Here is a 22,795-nt window from a genome sequence, read left to right on the forward strand (position 1 = left end):
ATGTAAGGGGTGACCAGAAACTGAGTAATAAGGATAAATAATATTATAATGCAGTATCTTAAAGCTCAAAGTTCATCCAAAAATTCTTAATAAACCAAACATCCAGATTTTATAAAAGACAGCATCAACAGTGTAAGAGCAGAGCTGAGCAATTACAACCAAGACTATATGGGCTTGCAAAACCTAAAATATGAATTGGGCTTTATCAAAAGTATTTGCCAACTCCTGTGCTGCATAGCATTTTGGCCCCAATATTGCTCTTATATAATATTTCCATCAAGATTTTCTTTTTAGTGTGAGACATGGATGGATCAATAAAGTTTTGTGATAAAGATATTCCTTGCCAAAACCAGTTTGGCTCAGTGGATAGAGCATCGACCTGTGGACTGAAGGGTTCCGGGTTCGTTCCGGTCAAGGGCATATACCTTGGTTGCGGGCACATCCCCAGTGGGGGGTATACAAGAGGCAGCTGATTGATGTTTCTCTCTCATCGATGTTTCTAACTATCCCTCTCTCTTCCTCTCTGTAAAAAAAATCAATAAAATATATTTTTTAAAAGAAAGATATTCCTTGCCAAGATTCTTTGTCAATCAAAAAAGAGAAAATAAACCAAATGAAATGTATTTGATTAATAATATGGCAGGTATGAATTATTTTCTTATAATGAGAGTAGCAGGAGGAGGAGGAGGAGGAAGAAGAGGAGGAGAAGGAGTGGGAGGAGGAGGAGGTGGAGGAGGAGGAGGGGGAGGAGGATGAATAATTATGCTGTATGATCCAGACAAAATTCTATGTGAAAGGCTGACTCTACCTATATCTAATATGACACCAAATTAGATGCAATGCAGAGAGGGAGCATAGTCTAATAAAGACAACCATTCATCCGATGTTACCAAGCGTTGGTTGCTTTTTTTAAAAAATTACTTGTCGTTTCATGTTTGGTACTGGGTATTCTGCGCCATAATTTCACGCTGAGGAAGTTTAGAATGCCAAGCACCAAGCCTTATTAGATATTATCTAAATTTGTAACCAAAGAGGAAGATTCTGCCAAGGATCAGCCTACATTTTTTTCAATCATTTTCAGGAAGTAGTTGCCTAATATGGTTGCCAGGACATCAACCCATAGGCTAAGTATAGGAGAGGAAATGCCATGTAATGAGATTAAATAGCAGAAGGAAATTTTTAAGACCTGAGTCCGACCGATGGTTTTTGAAATTCTTGATTTTCTGAACTCTACTTTTTTCACATCGTCAGTATTTATAAGCAATTTGTTTCTTAACACCAGTAAGAAGTGATAGTTTTTCATACTTATCCAAAGAAATATTTGATGCTAATTGGTCAAATGTCTTTTATTACTGTTCAGAGTCTTTTTTTTTTTCCATTTACATGATTTAATGATGTTAAGACACTAATGATTACATGCTTGTAGTCATTAAGTCCATTACAGTGCACTTCTGTTTACTTTGTATATCTTCACAGTATGATCTTCACCACAACTTGCAAAATGTAACCACTCAGGGCCTTCTGCTTCCTTCTGCTCAGTTTTTCCATTACAATTCTTCCAGCATAGTTTTTTGATAGCAAGTGTATGGCTTTGACTTTGGCTTGTTTCCACACACGGGTTCCAGTCATTTACTTCAGGAAATTGATTAGTCTTTTTCCAGGAGTATAAACAAATCCTTCCACACTCTAACCCTATTGCAACAATGTACCGTTGGGACAGGTTGAGCACCGGGCAGACGCTGACGGCTGTCACAGACCCACCCACGTCCAGGACGGAGGAGCAGGGGCCGACGCTGTGCTCGATGGCGTCATCACTGGAGTCGCACTCACCCCAGACAACCACCTTTTTGTCTCAGCTTCCAGTGAAGAAAAACTTGCTATCAGGACTCCAATCACAAGACCAAATAATTCTACTGTGCACAGCAGTGACTTTGTTGGTGAAGGCAAAGAGACTGAAAATTGGGTCTAACTCAGGGGAGATTGTGTCCTGCCTTCGCCACAGTGACCAGGTCCGATCTCTGGAAACAGCTAGTAAGAACTTGTCATTAGGTGAGAAGGCCATCTGTGTGACAGTCAGGCTGTGGAAAATCAGATTCTGCACCTGTTTCCAAGATGAGGTGTTCCAAAGAATGATGGCTGCATGCTCTTTCTTAGCTGCCTTACAAGCTGAGGCGAGCAGAGTCTTTGAATTGTTACAAGCAACACTAAACAACTCGTAACCATGTCCATATAGTTTTTGAACTTCAGGCCACAATGTATTCTGCAAAAGCTGATCCTCAGTGGGAGGTTCAGAAAGTATGGTGGGTTGAAAGGCCATCTGATGAGTCTCAAAACCTGCCCTAGTTAACAGCTCTTCTTCCTCAGAGGGCTGAGGAGCTATATCCCCTTGAAAGACAGCTTTATTTGATAATCCCAAAGCAGGAACAGTAGCGCCTTCTGGAAGATCACCGTCTTGATTACAAAGTACATGATTCAACGATTGGCCTGTAATGGCACAAAAATTTTCCACAAAATTCCGAGGTCCAGAAAATACTCGAAGAACTTTTTCATCTGCTCCAGATACAAACTGAAACCTATCAATCATTGCCAAACATTTCAGGTCATATCCATGTATCTGAGGCCGGGCAATTTCATGCCAAGTCACCTGTGATTGATCTTTTCTATTCCATGGAGCAAAATGTCGAGTTGTCTGGTCAGTACCAACAGTGATGATAAATTCTCCTTCGGGATCCCACATTAGATCTTGGACACCATCAAAGTGTCCTGAAATGACAATCTCTGGAGTCCACTCTCTTGGCTTAGCTGCATTCTGTTTCCATAGGTGCAATGCTCCATGGAAAGCATGAGCGATGATCAGAGAGCCATCTTCATTGAACTGGTAATCATAAAATCCCAGAGTATTTCCACCGACTTCCCCTACTCGAACCTGTTCTAGCCAAACTCCTGACTCTTCATCTGGAGCCCAGAGAATCATGCTTTTATCCATTGAGGCAGACAATAATCTCATTGGCTGCTGTAGAACACCATCTTTGTAAAATGAAGGCTGCCAATGAACTGCATTCACCCAGCTTTCGTGACCAGCCAGCACTGTCTCCAGAGTAACCGCAAACTCCATTTTAATACTCTCATTTTCTACAGTGAAAGTATTTTCCTTCAGTTTTATATTATCATCATCCTGAGTTTCTAATGATGTTGATTTTAAATACATCCTCCATACTCGTATCAGGCAATCTTGTGAACAGGTTACTAGGAAAAGATCTTTACCAAAGGCTGCCCACTCAACGCCTCTTATCCAATCCTCGTGGCCACCGAGAAAAAGCACTTTCTGAAACTGATCATTCTCTTGAACAAATAAGTGGATTTTGCAGTCATCATTGCCACATGCTAATATCGGTACATCAGTATTAGGCAAAAAAGATAAGCAGAGAGCCAGAGTGAATCCATCTCCAAAGGTCTGAAGGCAGGTTACTGCTGAACCCTCTTTAGACCAGACTCGAACAGTGGAATCTGAAGCTGCAGAAACCATCAGCGTACGCAATGTAGCATCCGATACCCTTCTCTGGTAGACAGCATGCACTGCGTAAACAGGTCCTTCATGGCCGTAGAGAGGAATTGCTTTTAAAAGCTGGTTATTCTCTATTTCCCAGTGAATCACTTGATTATCTGATCCTCCAGAAACTAATTCAGTTGAAGGAGAGCCATCCTGTTTACAAATCCACTGTACGCAATTGACTCGAGCGGTGTGACCATTCAGGTTGGTAACGACAACCCTTTCCCGCGGGTCGTAGAGCACCACGGAGCAGGACATGCCGAAGGCGAGGAGTCCTCCGGGCCCGGAGTTCCAGCTCAGGGCTCCCCGCACCCGGTTGGGGCAGCAGAATACGTGAGATGCCTCCAGCACGGACGCCACCATGTTGCTGGCTGGTACGAGGCCGAGTCCGGGGGGGCCTTTTTTTTTTTTTTTTTAAATGCTTCATGGGGATATACAGAATGTCCAACATCTTAGGAATATTTTGTTTTTCAAAGATCTTGTCTTTGTTATTTGTTATGTAAAACCATTAGCAATAAAGGAATTTATTTACATTAATGTAAATTTGTTATGTAAAACCATTTTGGACACAGAAAAATCTTTTAAATATAGAGGAATCTTGTATGATACTTTAAAAAGTACATTTTACCTTTATAACAAAGATGTTTGGTTACCCAGGTTTGAAATAAAGTAAGGAAGGGAAATTTTTTTTAGGATAATTGTACAGTAATTACTTTATTAGAGGATAAAGATACTTTATTTCTGCAACTATAATTAACATTGGTGATTTGAAATTTATTTCTGATTTAAAAGAAAAAATTGTAAATTATCATATATTCAATAGATTCATAAATTAAAAGGGGGAGGAAAGAATTCTTTGTACAGATTAAGAAATGAGGAGGTTGCCAAAACCGGTTTGGCTCAGTGGCTAGAGCGTCGGCCTGCGGACTGAAAGGTCCCAGGTTTGATTCTGGTCAAGGGCATGTACCTAGGTTGTGGGCACAACCCCAGTAGTGGGTGTGCAGGAGGCAGCTGATCACTGTTTCTCTTTCATTGGTGTTTCTAACTCTCTATCCCTCTCTTTTCCTCTCTGTAAAAAAAAAAAAAAAAAAAAAATCAATAAAGTATATTTTAAAAAAATGAGGAGGTTGCTATTGAGACCATGCAATGTTCAATTGAGCGATGGATGTAGAAAGTAAATGGTAATAAGTTAAGGGGTTCATTGTAAGTGAGACTGTAGACACCCACAAGTAGAGGTCAATTATTCAAGTATTTTCCCATGAAAAGAAAAAAAATGAGAGAAGAGAGTTTCAGGGAAAATGAGGTTAGGAGAAATACTTAAAAAACACACACACAAAAAAAAACAATGAAGCAGACTTGAACATGTTGGTTGGAAGAAAGGACAAGAAGAGTAGGAAGAGGGAAATGGGAAAGGCATGGAATTAATGGAGAACACCAAGTTCTGGAGATCAAGGCTATAGGTTGATTAGTGACCCTCAACAAGAGGAACCAGCTCTTTTTCTAAAGCAGGAGAGAAGCGATGCAATACTAGGAAGATGGAATTAAATTGTGATCTGGGCCTCGGGGGTAAGCACTGAGAGAATGCTTATCTCCTAGTCTCTGCTTTAAAAGAAAATGTAGGGGCAGGAGTGGGAAGGAGTTGATCAATGGGGGGAAAGAGGATATCTGTAATACTTTCAACAATAAAGATACATTTAAAATAAATAAATTTCTATTTCTCCAATTACAGTTTACATTCAATATTATTTTGTATTAGTTTCAGGTGTCCAGCACCAGTGGTCAGATAATCATGTACTTTACAGAGTATATTTCCAGTACCCACGGCACACTTTTCATAGTTATATTGAGTAGACTTCCTGTGCTGTGTTTTCCATCCCCATGACTATTCTGTAACTATCAATCTGTCCTTTTTAATCCCTTCACCTTTTTCACCCAGTCCCGTAATCCCCCTCCCTTCTGACAACTGTCCTTCTGTTCTCTGTATCTCATAATCTCTGATTTTTAAAAACATAGTTATTAATTTATTTATGAGAGAGAGAGAGAGAGAGAGAGAGAGAGAGAGAGAGAGAGAGAGAGAGAGAGAGAAACATCAATGATGAGATAGAATCATTGATCTGCTGCTTCCTGCATATTTCACTGGGGACTGAGCCTGAAACCCAAGCATGTGCCCTGACTGGGAATTGAACTGTGACCTCCTGGTTCATAGGTCGATGCTCAACTACTGAGCCACATCATCCAGGCCATAGTCTCTGCTTTGAGTGGGGGAATATATTGTCTCCTGAGAGTGACAAAGCCTAAAGCTGGAACAAGAGATGCAAGGGCATGATGAAGGTTTGAGAGTCACTGTGGAGTCCGGCAGAAAGAAATAATGAGGGATATGTGAAAGGACCACTGGCATCGTCATTGAGGAGAGCAAGACATCCTGAAAGCCTGGCAACTGGGAGGGACCCGGAATCGGGGGGTGACCGCTACTGGCAAGTGGGGAGACAGACAGCATGGAAATGGGGAATCAGTGTGGTGGTGAAGATGTGGGCTGGGAAGGCAAGGAGGCCAGGTGGGGACGTAGAGACCTGGAGGAGCTGACACAGTAGGTACAGTGCTGCTAAAGGGAAAGGAAGGGAAAAGCTGTGGTCAGAGAAATGAATCACTAAGTTGAACATATGGAAAGGAGAAGTTCAGGTTGATGACAGAGGCCAGAGAGTGGCCTCTGCGGAGCAGAGGCTGAAATAATGTGGTGATGAAGTCATTTGAAGAGGAATCCAAAGGATGTTAGAGAACTTCCTTATTAGTTCATTTACATCCCCTAACCTCTTCCTCTTCTTAACCTTCCATCTCCTTACCAAGTCTTCCATTTATACAGTGGACGGAGGTGATCGAAAAGAGAGCTTTAGGTGGAAGGGAAAGGGGAATAACCAGGATGAAGGCCAAGATGGGCCGAGCCTAAAGAAGACTGAGAAGTCTGGTCTTGGAGGGAGAGAGACTGGATTTCAATCCCACATGTCCAATTCCCAGGTCCCTTGTCCTTGAGCAAGTCAACCTCTCTACCCTAATTTCCTCATCTGTGACACGGGGATGGTGATATCAGTCTCCCCCACGTTGCGATGCTCTTGTTAGATTCACATGGTTTAACTGAATCGTAAAACACACTTAAGAAATTACGATTGTGGGTACCCAAGGCCCACAGTTTTGAAATCTTCCCTCATGAACTGCACGTGAGTTTTTGAATGCATTCAGTAAATACTTACAATTAATGTTTATCATCGTCATGAAATCAGAATTGTATCATGGTAAAGCTTGTCATTGTTTTTTAAATATGAACACATCCTAACTGTCTTGGGGGCAGAGTAGAGAAAATACAGGAGTGTATGTGTGACTCCTGTATGAGTGTATAGTCCCTCCTGTCACCTCAGGGCATCGGTGGCTCATACCTGTTATTATGTTCGGTTAATCACTAGCACCCGAAGTTGTCCCAATTAGAAGGAAATCTAATCGCTTGTGCTTAAGCGCCCTCTCCCAACTTCCTTAGGGAGCCTAAGAACCCTGGGGACCTACTCATTCCTGCAAAGTTCGAGCTGGGTGATCTAACGCGCAGGTCAGTGACCAGGCCTCCTGGCTGTCATTGCTTCTGCCACTTCCCAGAGGGCTAACGGTGGACAACTGACCTCACGCCACCCACCCAAAGTTCTTCCATGTTCCTTGCTCTCACGATGCCCCCCACAGTCTCAGCCATGGTTCCACCCTTGGTATCCCAAGGTTGCAGCATCTTCAGTTTTAACAGGTTTGGCTGTTGTCCTGAAAATATGTCTAATGCATCCACATGGAGGGTCCAGTGGGTCTTCCCAGCTCAGCACACACACACACACACACACACCTCACTGACTTCAACAAGCTCGGAACCCAGGTCACCGATCAGAGAGTGTCTAATAATTTTGGACTCAAAAGAAAAGACCTCAATTCCTCACCCCTTAGGTCCTAAGGCTTAAGAGGTCCCTTGGTCCTTAAGTGAATGTCCATTTTTCCATTTCCTCCCCTGTGTCCAGCTCAAGAGAGCTAGGAGGGTGGCCAACGGTGCTTTCCTCCCTTCCTGCAGAACACTGAGTGTCTGTTTACAGCGAGTGCCTCCTTCCACGGCCTCATTAAGATTTCTCTAAATGAAGAATTGTTTTCCCCACAGAAAAATGCAGCTGGCAGCCTCCCTGGGAAATGTCAAGATGTGTCACCAGGCACTTCCCACAATACACACACACATATATACACACAGCTGATGTGCACTGATTTATTTATGAATGTGCTAAAATCCTGGGCACCATTCTTTTCCTCATTTTAAATTAAGTAGGGCAGGGATTTTCGGCTCTGGGATCTCCATGGCACCTTCTCGCTCTGATTTGCCCCCTAATCCATTCATTCCTCATCTATTTGTTCCATGCCTAATGCTAGGTGGTAATGCTAGAGATGCCGGAGTGAACTACACAGACACAGGTCCCTGCCCCTGATCGATCGGGCCTAACTCCTGCATGCATGCTGTTCCCAGCTATCCTTTTAGCAATGAAAAGTTGCAGAATTGAATCATTTCATAGTGCCTTGTTTTAAAATCCTTGCCTCTAAGTCACAAGAAGTGTGTGTGATTTGCAAAACCATTTCCCCCAACTTCTCCTCCAGACAAAAGTCATCCATATTCTCATCCAGGCTCTATTCTCACTCTCAGACTCCAATTTATAGTAAATGCTACTGAATGAAGCCAGTGCTTTGCAAGCTGGGGCTCTACCAGGAAGCCAGCTGAAACCAACGAGCAAAGAAAGAGCTATTCTGGGCAGCTGAGGTTTCACTTTTTCAGCGGGCAGCGTTTTGCAACCAAGAGACAGACAGATCGTCGGCAAAGAAGGATCCAGAGGGACCCTGAGAATCACTTTCTGCCCCACACTGTCCCCCTAGCACTGCCATGATCTCATCCCCAAATAGAAGAAGTGGAGAACTTGAGCAACCAAAATCTTGCTTCTCAACTCATTTCCCTGTCTGCCGTTAAACCGTCGCACAAAGCAGGTACGTGGGGGGATGACTTGAAATTCTCAGGCTCTTCCTAGGTTCAAACAATGTTTACTGAGGACTTACTATGTGAAAGACACTGTGCCAGGTGCTGGAATCCAGTATGGGCAAGGGCCATGAAGGGGCATGGAAAGTTCTAGAAGCAGAGGGGGCTATCAGACTGGGAATGTTCGGTGAGAGCAGGTGGCTGTGAGTGAGGCAGAGGCTCTAACTCAGTTCTGGGGCTGCCCTCTCTGACCCTTTTGTTGTTGTTGTTAGCCCCCAAAGGCTCTCTCTGTCCACATCAGGCAAGAGAACAGAGGTGAGAAAGAGCTTAGGAAACCTAAACCTCACTGCATTACATGCTATAGATGCCCAATACGCTTTCGAAGCAAATGATCAGAGGGGAGGCTTGGACTGTACTGCTGGGACTGGCCCTGTGTGCCCTGAAGTTGCATGGGGACTGTGGCATGCTCGGGCTCTTAAGGTGACACAGCTGTTTACACACTGCTTGCCACGCACCCTTGGTTTCTTATTGCATGCAAGTCGCATGACAATGTCCTACTAGTCACACTTCACAGAAGAGCCTACAGAGGTCGAGTATCTTGTGCAAGGCCACACAGCTAGAGAGAGAGGCAGGGCCAGGCCTCAGACCCTCGTGGCTGACACTATCTGGGAGTCTCCCCATGACTCTAGGTTATCTTCTTTCTCCCTCCTCTTCTCTTATTCTTTCTTGCCATCCACCCCAGTCAGCACAGCCCGTACCTCATGTACTCTACATTTTATTTTTTTAATATATTTTTTTGATTTTTTACAGAGAGGAAGGGAGAGAGATAGAGAGTTAGAAACACCGATGAGAGAGAAACACCAGTCAGCTGCCTCCTGCACACTCCCCACTGGGGATGTGCCTGCAACCAAGGTACATGCCCTTGACCGGAATCGAACCCAGGACCCTTCAGTCCGCAGGCCGACGCTCCATCCACTAAACCAAACCGGTTTCAGCTACCCTACACTTTAGCCCAGGGGTTCCCCAACACACACTGGCAATCATCTGAGGATGGGGAGAGAGCTTGGATAAAATATGGCTTCACTTAGTAAAGTTACAGGGTGAAGACAAGAACTCCCTACGTTTGATAGGTTCAAGGGGGCTGAGCTCCGGGAGGTTACGGATGCCCGTGCTGATCTGATGGGAGTAGTGAACCCTCTTGCCAGAGAAATCCTCAATCACATAAACAATCTCAGAGGGCTCTTGACGCCTAACCAAGAGCCCCACACAAGAAGACCGGTCTAGGCAAAATGAATAGCTTCCTGTTCCCCACACTTGACCAGCATTTCCCGCGCTGAGCCCTTTGAAGGTTGCTCTAAGCAGACCCTGGTCCCGTACCACCAGCATCACCTTGGAGCTGGTGATAAATGCAACATTTCGGGTCATCAAAGAGCTGCTGAGCCTGAACCTGCACTTTAACCAGCGGCAAGGGGGGGGGGGGGGGGGCCTAAGCACTTGGCATTGGCAGTCTCTGAATGTTTGCTCCAAAATGCAGCCCTCCCACATCCAATAATCATGCAAGGCTCAAAACCTGCCAACTCCACAGCCCATCTTAAATGTACCACCCTGGCCCAGCTGGGGTTGCTCAGCGGTTGAGAGTTGATCTATGAACCAGGAGATCATAGTTCAATTGCCAGTCAGAACACATGCCTGGGTTGTGGGCTCGATCACCACAAGGGGCTGTGCAAGAGGCAGTTGATCAACGGTTCTCTTTCATCACTGATGTTTCTCTCTCACACACACTCTCCCTTCCTCTCTGAAATCAAGAAAAACATATACAGGACTATTGAGAGTGCCACTGCGAAGGCTTCCCTGAGCCCCTCAGAGGGCTCACAGCTCTTCACTGCTGCACGGATTCTGTATGCCCTTGTGTTTTCCTCGGGTGCCTCAGCACAGGTGTTCACACAAGGATTCAATGAAAGGCTGTCAAGTCAGTATTCGTCTGTCTCTATCACCTGCTCCTCATGATCTGTTTCCCTAAGAATCCCCCAGATCAGCGCTTCATGGGATACCTCAGTGCTCCCAGATGTGTTCCCAGTCCACATGACCGCCTCATTGCACTGCCCAGGCCATCTTGGGCAATGCAAGTCCCCAGTTACAGTCTATCCAGGGAGCTGTCGAGTGTTTCACACTGCTGTCATCCTAACACATTACTTAGCTTTGACCTCTCACCCACAGCAGCCCACTCATTGTAGGGCTCAGGAGCATGTCCCTGAGGACTGGTCCATGAGGGCTGGCCCAGAAAACAGCCTAAGTGACAAAGCCCCACGTGGCTGAGACATCACTTCCCACCACAACCAACCCAGGCCATTGCAGGTGAACCTCCCCTTTCTCTCCCCAGAGACTGTCCCACCACTGACCCTCCCATGTCCTTGGCTGATCCACCGCAGGACACAGGAAATGCCCAAAGCTTGGGGTGAGCACCTATCAGGCTTATTCATGAACTCAGTCCTCCTCCCATGAAGTCCTTCTTTATCATCTCTCCAGGAAAGCATGCCTCACACGGGGTTCACTGCCCCCCTCCCCAGTCCCCGACCTGATCTCTGCACAGCGTAGATGCCTATTGGATGAGTGTTCTAAGGAGCCAGGGCCATGCATCAGACAGAGTGCGGCCCTGGGGGCCCAGCAGTGAGCAGACTGCCATGTGTCTTCACGTCACTTCAGGCCTCAGTTTCTCAGTCGGTGAAATGGGAAGATGATCTCTAAGGTCTTAGTCATATCTGATGTACTGAGCCAGAGTATAGATTTTCACTCCTTGAAATGAAGAGAGAGGATGACAGATTTGGGGAGACAGGCTCTGGTCTAACTGGAGCTCAGAGGTAACCAGGAGGAGAAGGGAAAGGGAGGCATGGGGGAGGCCTGGAAAGGACCAAATGGGTCTCATGGAAACATCAGCAAGCGCAGATGAGGGGAGAGGGGCCCGGGCAGGGCACTAGATGCTGGCTTCTGATTTCTAGAAAGCTCACTCTTAGTTCCTCTTTCCTTTACCCCTGACACTGAGTGGGAGTCTTGGGCAATGACAGAGGCCCACAAGATGATGCCAATTATGGGTGGTGAGGGTGGGTACCTCACTGGGAGGAAGGAAGAGAGTATTATTCACAAAAGGAACTTTTCCATTTCTCATCTATGATTTAATGGGGAGGGGGTCCCAAAGGGATCAAAGATTCTGAAGAATAGCAAAACCTTGATCCTGATTCCCTCCCTCCCACACTCCACACCAGGGCCTTTTTTCCCTTTTAACCCCTCCCCCTTCCCCTCTCCCTAACACCCTGCTACTAGCAGGGGCCCAACCCTAACCACGTGAGGCGCACTGTTCCTCAGCCTCAGGCCCAGGATCTGGAATGCTGGCTTGGCAGGCCTATCTCCTCCACGAGATCCAGGGAACTTCCAAGGCTGCCTCAGAGCGGGAATTTCCACTCATTTCTCCCACAGGGTGACTGGCCTCCCGCTGGGGAGAGCAGAAGGGGGGTTAGGGGGTGGTTATACCTCCCAGACACTTTCTCTTCTGATTCAGACACTTTCACCTTTCATCTGTTTATCATCTGACACTTGCAGTGACCAAATCGCTTCTCATAAGCGATGATTCCTCTTTGAAGCAGAGACGTGGCTCTATTACTCTGAGGTCTGTCAATGGCCTTGGCAAAGCCAGCATGCTTTCCCAGGCAGCCACGGGCCAGGCAGTCTTCCTCTCTGGAATATGGTTTCCGCACAGAAAAAGAGGAGGCTAAAGTACATGATCTCTACAGGCTTAGAGTCTCAGCATTCAGGACACTAGGAGTAAGAGCGACATTGCTGAGCCAGGGAGAACACAGTGTGCCCCTGAGCAACCGAGGGGGTAGGGTGCCCACCCCCACCCCACACAGTTGAAAGTCAACATATAAATTTTAAAAATATGATTCTATTGATTTTAGAGAAAGAGGAAGGGAGAGGGAGAAAGAGAGAGAGAAAGACATCCATCGGTTACCTCCTGTAAGTACCCTGACAAGGGACTGAACCCGCAACCTGGACATGTGCTCTTGACCAGGAATCAAACCGATGACCTCTTGGTGCATGGAATGATGTTCAATCAACTGCCCGGCCAGGGCAACATATATTGTAACTCTTGACTCCCCCAAAAACTTAACTACTCATAGCCTACCATTGATCAGAAGCCTCGCTGATAACATAAACAGTGTATTAAGAAATATTTGTTATGGTGTATGTATTTTATACTGCATTCTTACAATAAGGTAAGCTAGCAAAAACAAAATGCTATTGAGAAAACATACAGAGGAGAAAATACGTTTACAGTATTTGTTTTTTAAAAAACACGTAAGTGGACCTGCACTGTCCAAACCTCTCTACATCTTTAGACTTGTTAACCTAGCCAGCTGGCTCAGTGGCTGAGCATCAGTCTATGAGCCAGGAGGTCACTGTTCAATTCCTGGATAGGGCACATGCCCGGGTTGCGGGCTAGATCCCCAATATGGGGCATGCAGGAGGCAGTCAATCACTGATTCTCTCTCATCATTGATGTTTCTATCTCCCTCTCCCTTTCTCTCTGAAATCAATTTCTTTTAATTAAAAAGATTACTTAAAAAAATAAACAATAAAGTTGTTAATCTAGACAGGAACGAAAGACTGGCTGGATTCCACAGGAAAACAAGAGACACCCTCCAAGTCCATGGAAAGGGACACCATGTATTCGATTAGAGAGCGGTCCCATTCGCATAAAGAGTAAGTTCCGGGAAGTTGAGTTGAGATGGTCCAGGATGATTTGCAAAGTTGCCGTTTCCATTCCTGAAATGTTTTACTCATTGATGAAAAATGAACTGAGTCACTGGCATGCTGCCTCTCTGGAATGATCTCTGTAGATTCTCTGCTCTGATTCCGTAGGAAGCCAAGACACATCGTGAGACATGAAGCCTAGTGCATGGGAGTGGGAATTCTGGAGCCAAAGTGTCTTGTATGGGGATCTCAGCCCACCTGCTCTTCCCTGTGAGATCCTGGACAAGTCACTTAACTTCGGTTTCAACCAAGGAAGATGGCTTGTGTAGAGGATGAATGTGACAATGCTGGAGACCCTCAGTGCAGCCCTGGCCCCCGTGAGCGCTCAGCGACACCAGCTGTTCCTTCGCTTCACCCTTACTGACCACTTACTACCGACTAGACAGTCATTGGTTCAAGATAACCCATTCCTTAGTACCCATGTGGTGATTGGCAGGTGTGTCTTCCAAGAAGGGCCATGCATTTTATAGACTTTGTTTCAATGACCCTTTAATAGAGAAAAGTGACCAGGTCCTCCCAGCCCACAGGGCAGAGGCAAAGCGAGGCTCAGAAGCATAAGGCAGAGGAATGGGAGTGGGGGACAGGGGAGGGAGAGAGGAGGGTTCCACCAGGCTCTTCTCAGCCATGAACGTGCTTCTAGGAATTCTATCATATTTGCAAAAGGAAAGAGATCACTGAAATGAATTCTAAGGTCTTTGGGGACTTTAATTACGAGGATTCTGTGGTCTCTGAGGAGACCAAAGGCAGAGCTACAGCCCCAAAGCAGGTGTTTTGAGTCTCATAATACTGTCCATCTGCTCACTCATGCTCCCTGGGATCCAGAAGGATGTGGAGATAGCAGCTGCCATGGGGGGCAGAGGAGGAAACACTTGTAGCCCAACACTGAGGTTGGGAGGGAGGGTCCAGCTAGAAAACCAGGCAGCCAGTGGGAGGACATACACACATTTCGTCCAGTAGCATGTCACGGTGGCGACAGCACCAACACAGGGTTGTGCACAGAAGAACTAGGGCAGGTTCTTAACCCCTCTGCGCCTCGGTTGTCTGGTCTGTAAAATGGGAATTAACGATGCCTACGAGATGGGGTTGGAGAATGGAAAGATCAGCATTTAGCACAGAGCTAGTGCTGCGCAAGTATGCCATACATAGTTCTTTACATACATGGCTTCTTCCAAGAATTCATGATTCCTAGAATCTACTCTTATGGTTACAAAATCCTATCACTATGTTAAGCTCCAATCGCCCCTGCATTGTAAAGAACAGATGGGTTTAGTACCTTGCAGGGGAGTCTGCCAAGGCTGGTGTCTGATGGTGAGCCAGGGCGAGCCCGGGATGCTTTCCTTCCCCCTTGTCCTCCGCTTCCTTGCTTCTGTTACTTTCTGCAGAGTTTTCACTTCACAGAAAGCAGAATCCTTAAGAATAACCCACTTGATTCCTGTCTGTGGTCACTTTGAATATAACTGTGCCCCATACCACCACCCCCTTTCCCTCCCAAAAGTGCCCAGGTCTAAAACCCCACTGCTTCCTCCCCTCCTTCCTGGAAATCACTCAGGCTGCTCCACTGGCTCAGCACATTTCTCAGTTCCCTTCACTACGTCATTCATTGAGGAGGCTGCTGCCTGGTTACTCCACCCACCCCAGGACCAATAAAAGGAACGCAGAGCAGCCAGAACAGCACAGAGACTCACAGGCTCAGACACCAGCCACTATCTCTCCAGCCACTCTCTCCTTGAAGCTCATCTCCTCACCCTCCAGCATGAAGGTCTCTGCAGCCCTCCTGTGCCTGCTGCTCACCATGGCCGCCCTCACCACCCAGGTGCTCGCTCAGCCAGGTAAGCGCCCTCCCTGCTTCCCTTGGAAGCATATCACCACATCTCTGGGTAATCATGGCCATTGAGAGCAGAATGGGGATCCCCAGGCTCACTTTAATAACAAGGTCAGGGAACTCAGAGAAGGATGAGTCGTGAGCCCAGTCGCACAGGTGCTCCTGGGCAGAGGCAGGGTGAGAAATCCAGCTGTGGAACCCAAATCCAGCTGTGGAAACAACCCTGCCACACACACTGCAGACACTGCCACAACTCCTTTCAGCAGTGTGTGGGGTGCTGGGGTGATCGCAGAGAGGGGGTCACATGTGGTGGGTGTGGAGATACACTGAAGGGGAGCGGAAGAGCCCCAGCATCTGGACTGTGCTTCATTCAGCCCAGCTTCCTGAGACACGGCTCAGCAAGAGGCACTGCGCATCAGGAGACTCATTGCAAGGCAAAGGTTACATGGAGCCTAAAAGAGGACCCATAGTGGGGTCCCTGACCATCCTGACCATGAGTGTCTGCATTCTTAGCTCCTCCTAGTGACACTCCGGGGAATTATGTCATTTTAGCAGCTCCCCTGCCCTCTAGTAGCGGTGCTCTATGCCCATGTCACAGCATAGGAAACTGAGTGTGACATTCTAGCTCTGCAGGATCCACAGAAGTATTGGAATCAAGTGGGTTCTACCTCTACTCCTGATTTCCCTTCGCCTTCTCCTAACTACTTCTTTTCTGCTCCAATTAAGATAAAAAGAGTCGAGTCCATCCTAAAATGCTTTCTCTTTCTTTTCCCTTTTCCAGATGGAGTCATTTCCCCAACCACTTGCTGCTATTCATTCACGGAAAAGAAGATCCCGATGTCCAAACTGGCGAGCTACAGGAGAGTCACCAGCAGCAAGTGCCCCAGAGAGGCTGTGATGTGAGTTGAGCCCCAGCCCTCCCTGGTCCAGTTCTTCCCTAGGAAAAGGGAGCCTCAAACCTTAGAGTCAGAGAGGGAACAACCTAATCCAGTCCCCGAGGTGCCCAGTGGAATCCTGAGGCCAGAAGGGAAAACCTGACTCTCAGCATCACTCTCCACCTCAGTGCTTATTCAGACCATGCCAGTGTCTTCCACCAGAGGTCAGGATGGCTTCACCTGGGTCCGCCAGGGGAGAAGCTTGCCCTGGGTTCCCTCCTCCCTCTTCTATTAAGTTCCCAGGGCAGCTACTTAGAGACAACTGAGCTGCAAGGCTAGGCTGACACCTCAATGGAACTGCATCTAACCGTGCCCTCTCTCCCCACAGCTTCAAGACCAAACTGAACAAGGATTTCTGTTTTGACCCCCAGATGAAGTGGGTTCAGGATTCCATGAAGCTCCTAGACAAGAGAACCCAAACTCCAAAGCCTTGAATGCCCACTCCACAACCCAAGAATCTAACCCTAATTTATTGCCTCCTAACTGTCCCTAAATACCCTCCGATATTATTTTATTGTATTTTCAAAGAATATGAACTTTGTTTATTGATATGAAACATGATATCTTAAGTGATGTTAACCTTATTTAAGTTATTGATGTTTTAAGTTTCTCTCCCATGGACACTGGTATTTGTAAGACATGGAAACCTTTGTCTAAATTGCTTCCCTCAGGCGGGGTGCACTGCAGTTCCACCCCTGAAGTGGCATGAGAATCCTTGCAACAATCATGAATACAAACACGTGTTGTCTTAAATTCTAAGGCATTGCTAAAAATGTTATTATGGAGATGTAATGATGTTACTCTGGAACAATATATATATATTTTTTGTACAAAACCTGACTTTTGGTGTTTTCTTGAAGGAAGCTAAAAAGCTGAGTATTTGCTTGATGAGGAGGGAGGGGCAAGGCTTCAGAGGACAGGGCTCATGTTTTGAAGGAATGAGGACGTGGATTGCCTTGGTCTTTCCCTCTGGGGGGCTCATCTGAGTGCCTAGACAGAAACCTTTATGGCAAGACTCAATCAAGCATCCTACCCCTGCCATTCCGGCCCCAACACCTTCTGCCCAGGTCCCAACTACCCTTGTGGCTCCTTTAGCAAGAGTCCCACCCCCATTTATTTTCTTAGAGTCCCTGAGCCACCCCTCAATATCTCCCCTAATGGAGTGCAACTACCCCCAATCTTTCCCCATTCAATTAATTCTTCAACTTGGAGTAATACAGACACTGCAGACTTTGGAAAATCAGGGGGAGACTTAATCACCATTAATAAAATGATTAGAGCCAAAACCAGTTTGGCTCAGTGGATAGAGCGTCTGCCTGCGGATGAGAGGTCCGTGGTTTGATTATGGACAAGGGCATGTACCTTGGTTGTGGGCACATCCCCAGTAGGGGGTGTGCAAGAGACAGCTGATCGATATTTCTCTCTGATCGATGTTTCTAACTCTCCATCCCTCACTTTCCCTTTCTCTATAAAAAATCAATAAAATATATTTTTAAAAATAAATAAATAAAAAATAAAATGGTTAGATTAGAATTTCGTTAAAAGGATAAGACTTGAATTTATCCTTGATGAATGAGAAGTGGGGGTTTTCTTCTTAAAAAATTACAAATTATTAAGAAAACAAGGAAGAGAGTAAGCAAATACCTAGAGGATAAAAAAAATGATGGCAGGTACATCAAAGAGGGAGAAAACTGCCCTAGCCAGTTTGGCTCAGTGGACAGGGCATCAGCCTGTGGAGGAAAGGATTCCAGGTTCTATTCTGGTCAAGGACACATACCTTGGTTGCAGACTCCTCCCAGGCTTGGGCCCTGATCAGGAATCAATGGGAAAATACCCTCAGGAGAGGATTAAAAATAAAATTAAATAAAATGATTTTTTTTTTAAGAGGGACTAAACTGATCAGATTTCCATTGGGGTCCATGTCTGGGTCAGGTGATAGAGATGTTTAGAAAGGAAGGTTGAATAAAAGACTGTGAATTTCAAAGTGGTTAATTAGTGCTCCACTTCATAAGTTAAAAGATGTTAAAAACATTCCCTCCACTGAAGGACACGGCAGGGTCTGAGGTCCCCAGGTTCTGAGGTCCCGAGGTGAGTTTCAGAAAATGGAATTTAGTGGTTTCATGCACATCTGGAGAGACAGGGACAAGAGAGGTTACTGCCATGGTCTCGGCATGAGGTGACAAGGACCTGAATATGGAGCCAGAGTCAGCCTTAGGAAAGAAAAAGATGGGCAGGTGAAATCTTGAGTGTGGTAGATGGAGGAGGCAGTCCTATGAACCTAGATACAGAAGCCCCTATCTCAACGCAATTTGAAGAAGTCAACTTCCCTGAAACCAAAATGTCCTTCTTCCAATCACTATCCCCCCATCCCCACCCAAAACTCCGGAATCATCCATTTCCACGGATGGGTCTTTTTATCCTAATGTCCCCCTAAAGCCTGTGTTCCCTTGCATGGTGTCTGACCTACCTGGGAGGGATCTGTCTGATCCATAGAGACACAGACAGACCCTGCTCTAAGAAAGTAGCTATCTTACCAAAGCAAATGCATTTCCCATGCTACTGGCCTTCCCAATCCAATGGGGACATGGCTGCTAGGAGACCCTGGCTGGAGGAAGGACACGGGGACTTTAATTGCAGAACTGTCACTGACCCAGCAGGCTGGGTGTTCTGAGTCTCCATAAATAAAGTGAGGCTAGCCTAGTGTTATCAATAGGAGCCCCATGGGTCCTAGATGTTATGATCTGGCAGTGTGTCTCTAGAAAACTTCCATTTCAACGAGCGGGAGCTGGAGAGGGAGAGAGGTGATTCCACCATAGCTTCAAGTCACACATTCTAAACTGCCCTGATACATCAGTCAGCAGACAATTTCCCGGCAGCGGTGTAAGGAACTCACTGCCCCTCATGACAGGTCCAACCCCTCCCTGCCTGTCTCCGTTTCCTGCAGTCTATGGCCTTAGTCCCCACTCATGAGTCAACCTCTAATTGCAAAGGATGCCAAGAGGCAAAGGGAGTGGAGTGCAAACCAATGGGCCCTCTAATGCCAGGCAGGTGAGGTGTGGGGTCTGGAAGGAGGGGAGGCCAAGAGAAGGGTGGCTCTGTGCTAAAACTCCCAAATAATCTGTTCACACTCCCTTTTCAAGTCACGTCTATTTATTTTGAAGAAATTTGGAATCCAGCTCAGCCTGGAATTCCTTACTCCTTGCATGATGAAATGTGGGCACAAAGCACTGGCCACAGGCCCAGCTTGACGAGAGGATGTTAAGTATCGTGTATTGATTTCCTTCACTGCCAGCAGCCTATTCCAGGAAATCTGGGCTTTTTCTATCATGCTAAAAAGTCTTCCAGCCTCAGCTCATTGTCAAATTCAAAAGCCACTTCTACACTTTTAATATTTGTTACAACAGCACCCTACTTATAGTTATACAAATCTGTATTCATTTTTTTATTGTAACTATAACAGGACATTATCAAATTAATGTCTTAAAGCAACACAAATATATTATCTTAAATTCTGAAGGTCAGAAGTCTTTCTGGAGGCTCTAAAGCAGAATTCATTTTTTTCCCTTTTCCAATTTATAGGAGCTTCCTGCATTGCTTATCTCATGGCCCCCTTCCTCCATTTTCAAAGCCTCATGTAACCCACCCCCTTACTCTCTCTCCCTTTCTATGTCTCTCTCTATCTCCTCTACATTTGTCATCACATCTGGTCTCTGATTCTTACTATCCTTCCTCCATCTTATAAGAACATTTGTGGGCGGAGAAACCAAGATAGTGGCATAAGGTAAACACCTAAATGCAGCCTACCACAACAATTTTAAAATTACAACTGAAAAACAGAGCAAATATCACCCTGAACCACCAGAAGGCTGGCTGAGTGGAAGCTCTAACATCTAGGAAGGGAAGAGAAAGGACGCAGACCCTCAGGAGCTGTGGAGGTGCAGAGATCTGTGCTCGCAGAAAGGGTGGCCGCCAAATACGCTGCTGGCTTACTCGCGGCACGCTCGGAGAGGTTGGGCAGCTAACTTGCAGCTGGTTTTCTTGTTTGGGAGGAAAGAAAAACCTCCCTATTGCACTGATAGCCAGCTCCAGAAAAGGAGACATTGGATTGTCAGGCTTGGGCAAAACTCTCTCACAGGTGCGCGAGGCCAGCAGCCATTACTGCGGGACACAGGAACAGGACCTCTTAGGGCGGGGCTGACAGAAAACCAAAGCTTGTCTAAGCCACCCCGAGACTCCGCCCCACCCAAGCTGAGCACAGAAGCACTCCCAGTGGCTAGCTTTCTCATTCAGAAGAAAAACAAAATTTCCCAATGGTACTGATAGTCAACTCTGATCCGGGAAGAAACTGACTGTCAGAGAGCAAGCAAAACTCGAGAACAGCCTTCCTGCAAATGGTGCGCATGCCAGCAGCCAGTGTTGCGGGACTCGTCAAATAGAACCCTCTTAAGGCAGATTTTGACGGGAAACCAAAGCTTGTCTGCACCACTTCGAGACTCTGCCCCATCCAAGCGGAGTACAGAAGCCCTCCTAGATGAGACACTGCTGATCCTCACAGCCAATTGGCTTAGAGATCAACTCTCCCCAGTGATACCAACAACAAGCAAGGCTTAACAACAAGACTGAACACACAGCCCACAAAGGGCTTCTCCAAGACTATACACTTCAGGTAACTGGGAAGGCTGAGCTACTGGGTCCTGCTAGGACCCCTAGCACACAAAACTACTCCATCAACTCAGGAAAGCATCCAAAATGCAGAGAAGAGGCAGGCCACAAAGGAAGAAAAAAGAGGAAAGCAAAAGAATGGACATAGAGTTCAAAACCACAGTTATATGGTTTTTCAAGAATTTCCAAGAAAAGGCCGATAAAATAAACGAGACCTTTGAGGATATGAAAAGGGGTCAACTAGAAATAAAGCATAAACTGACAGAAATAAAAAGTATTATACTGAGTCCTAAAAACAGACTGGAAGATCACAAGAATCAAGTCAAAGATTTGGAACACAAAAAGCCAGAGGACACTCCTCTGCAGAAGCAAGAAGAGAAGAGAATCCAAAAAGTTGAAGATAGTGTAGAAGCCTTTGGGACAACTTCAAGCGAACAAACATCAGAATTATGGGAGTCCCAGAAGAAGAGAGAGAACAAGATACTGAAAATCTATTGGAAGAAATAGTGACAGAAAACTTCCCCCACCTAGTGAAAGAAATAGACTTACAAGTCCAGAAAGCACACAGAACCCCAAACAAAAGGAATCCAAAGGGGAACACACCAAGACACATCATAATTAAAATGCAGAAAGCAAAAGATAAAGAGAGCATATTAAAAGCAGCAAGAGAAAAGCAGGTAGTTACCTATAAAGGAGCACCCATACGATTGTCAACTGATTTCTCAACAGAAACTATGCAGGCCAGATGAGAATGGCAAGAAATATTCAAAATGATAAAGAGCAAGAACCTACAACCAAGATTACTCTACCAGCAAAGCTATCACTCAGAATTGAAGGCCAGATAAAGAGCTTCACAAATAAAATTTAAAAAAGCTAAAGGAGTTCATCATTGCCAAACCAGAATTATATGAAATGCTGAAAAGTATTCTTTAAGAAGAGGAAGAAGATAAAGATAAAAATTATGAATAACAGCCGGGACCGGTTTGGCTCAATGGATAGAGCGTCGGCTTGGGGACTGAAGGGCCCTGGGTTTGATTCCGGTCAAGGGCATGTACCTTGGTTGCGGGCATATCCCCAGTAGGGGGTGTGCAAGAGGCAGCTGATCGATGACTCTCTCTCATCGATGTTTCTAACTCTCTATCTCTCTTCTTTCCTCTCTGTACAAAAATCAATAAAATATATATAAAAAAATTATGAATAACAAATAGGTAACTATCAACAAGTGAATCTAAAAACCAAGGGAATTAAAAAATCTAATTAACAGTATTAAGTGGTAAAAATAATATAATCAGAGGTATAGAAAGGAAGTGGACTGACGATTCTCAGAGAAAAGGGTAGTGGGGGGGTGCAAGAAAAGACTGAACAAAAACTGTGCACCTATTTATGAGGAAAGTGGGAGTGGGGAAAGGGCAGAGGGTGGGGTAGGAACCTCGTGGAGGGGAGCAATGGAGGGGAAAAAAGAGGAACAATTGTAATAATGTGAAAAATAAAGATTTATTTAAGAAAGAAAGAAAGAAAGAAAGAAAGAAAGAAAGAAAGAAAGAAACAAACAAAGAAAGAAACAAAGAAAGAAACAAAGAAAGAAGGAAGGAAAGAAAGGAGGAAAGAAGGAAAGAAAGAAGGAAAGAAAGAAGGAAAGAAAGAAGGAAAGAAATAAAGGACATTTGTGATTATATTGGGCCTGTCTGGATAATCCAGGATAATCTCAGCATCTCAAGATCCTTAAATGAATTCTATCTGCAAAAGTCTTTTTGCCATGTCAGGTAACATATCACAGTTTCCAGGGGTAGGACTTGGGCCTTCTTGGGAAGGGGTTATTATTCAGACTACCACGGCTAGGGACCAGGTAAAAGAGTACACGGTGGGCCAGGGCTAGCCCAGGATACTTTCCTTCACCCTTATCTTTTGCTTCCTTGCTTCTGTTATTTTCTGCAGAGTTTTCACATCAGAGAAAGCAGAATTCTTAAGAATAACCCATTTGGTTCCTGTCT

At 45.6% G+C, this 22,795-nt stretch overlaps 2 protein-coding genes across 2 annotated transcripts; one reads left to right on the forward strand and one right to left on the reverse strand.

The window, feature by feature from the left end:
* Positions 1–1,360: 1,360 nt before the first annotated feature.
* Positions 1,361–3,939, reverse strand: LOC118728103 (elongator complex protein 2-like). The gene is given in 1 exon segment (XM_036454363.2): positions 1,361–3,939. A coding segment is annotated over 1 exon segment (2,475 nt). The 5' UTR covers positions 3,914–3,939; the 3' UTR covers positions 1,361–1,438.
* An 11,091-nt stretch (positions 3,940–15,030) lies between these two features.
* On the forward strand, positions 15,031–16,972 carry LOC118728100 (C-C motif chemokine 2). The gene is made up of 3 exons (XM_036454355.2): positions 15,031–15,214; positions 15,989–16,106; positions 16,471–16,972. The coding sequence occupies exons 1-3, from the start codon at positions 15,139–15,141 to the stop codon at positions 16,574–16,576; spliced, it is 300 nt and encodes a 99-aa protein (XP_036310248.1). The 5' UTR covers positions 15,031–15,138; the 3' UTR covers positions 16,577–16,972.
* Positions 16,973–22,795: the final 5,823 nt, after the last annotated feature.

This window comes from Pipistrellus kuhlii, unplaced genomic scaffold (genome assembly GCF_014108245.1).
Source record: "Pipistrellus kuhlii isolate mPipKuh1 unplaced genomic scaffold, mPipKuh1.p scaffold_m20_p_28, whole genome shotgun sequence".
NCBI lineage: Eukaryota > Metazoa > Chordata > Mammalia > Chiroptera > Vespertilionidae > Pipistrellus > Pipistrellus kuhlii.

Coding starts and splice junctions, on each gene's coding strand:
- LOC118728100 (XM_036454355.2), top strand. CDS start 15,139: ATGAAGGTCTCTGCAGCCCTCCTGTGCCTGCTGCTCACCATGGCCGCC. Junction 15,215..15,988: donor CCAGGTGCTCGCTCAGCCAG/GTAAGCGCCCTC, acceptor TCCCTTTTCCAG/ATGGAGTCATTTCCCCAACC. Junction 16,107..16,470: donor TGCCCCAGAGAGGCTGTGAT/GTGAGTTGAGCC, acceptor CTCTCCCCACAG/CTTCAAGACCAAACTGAACA.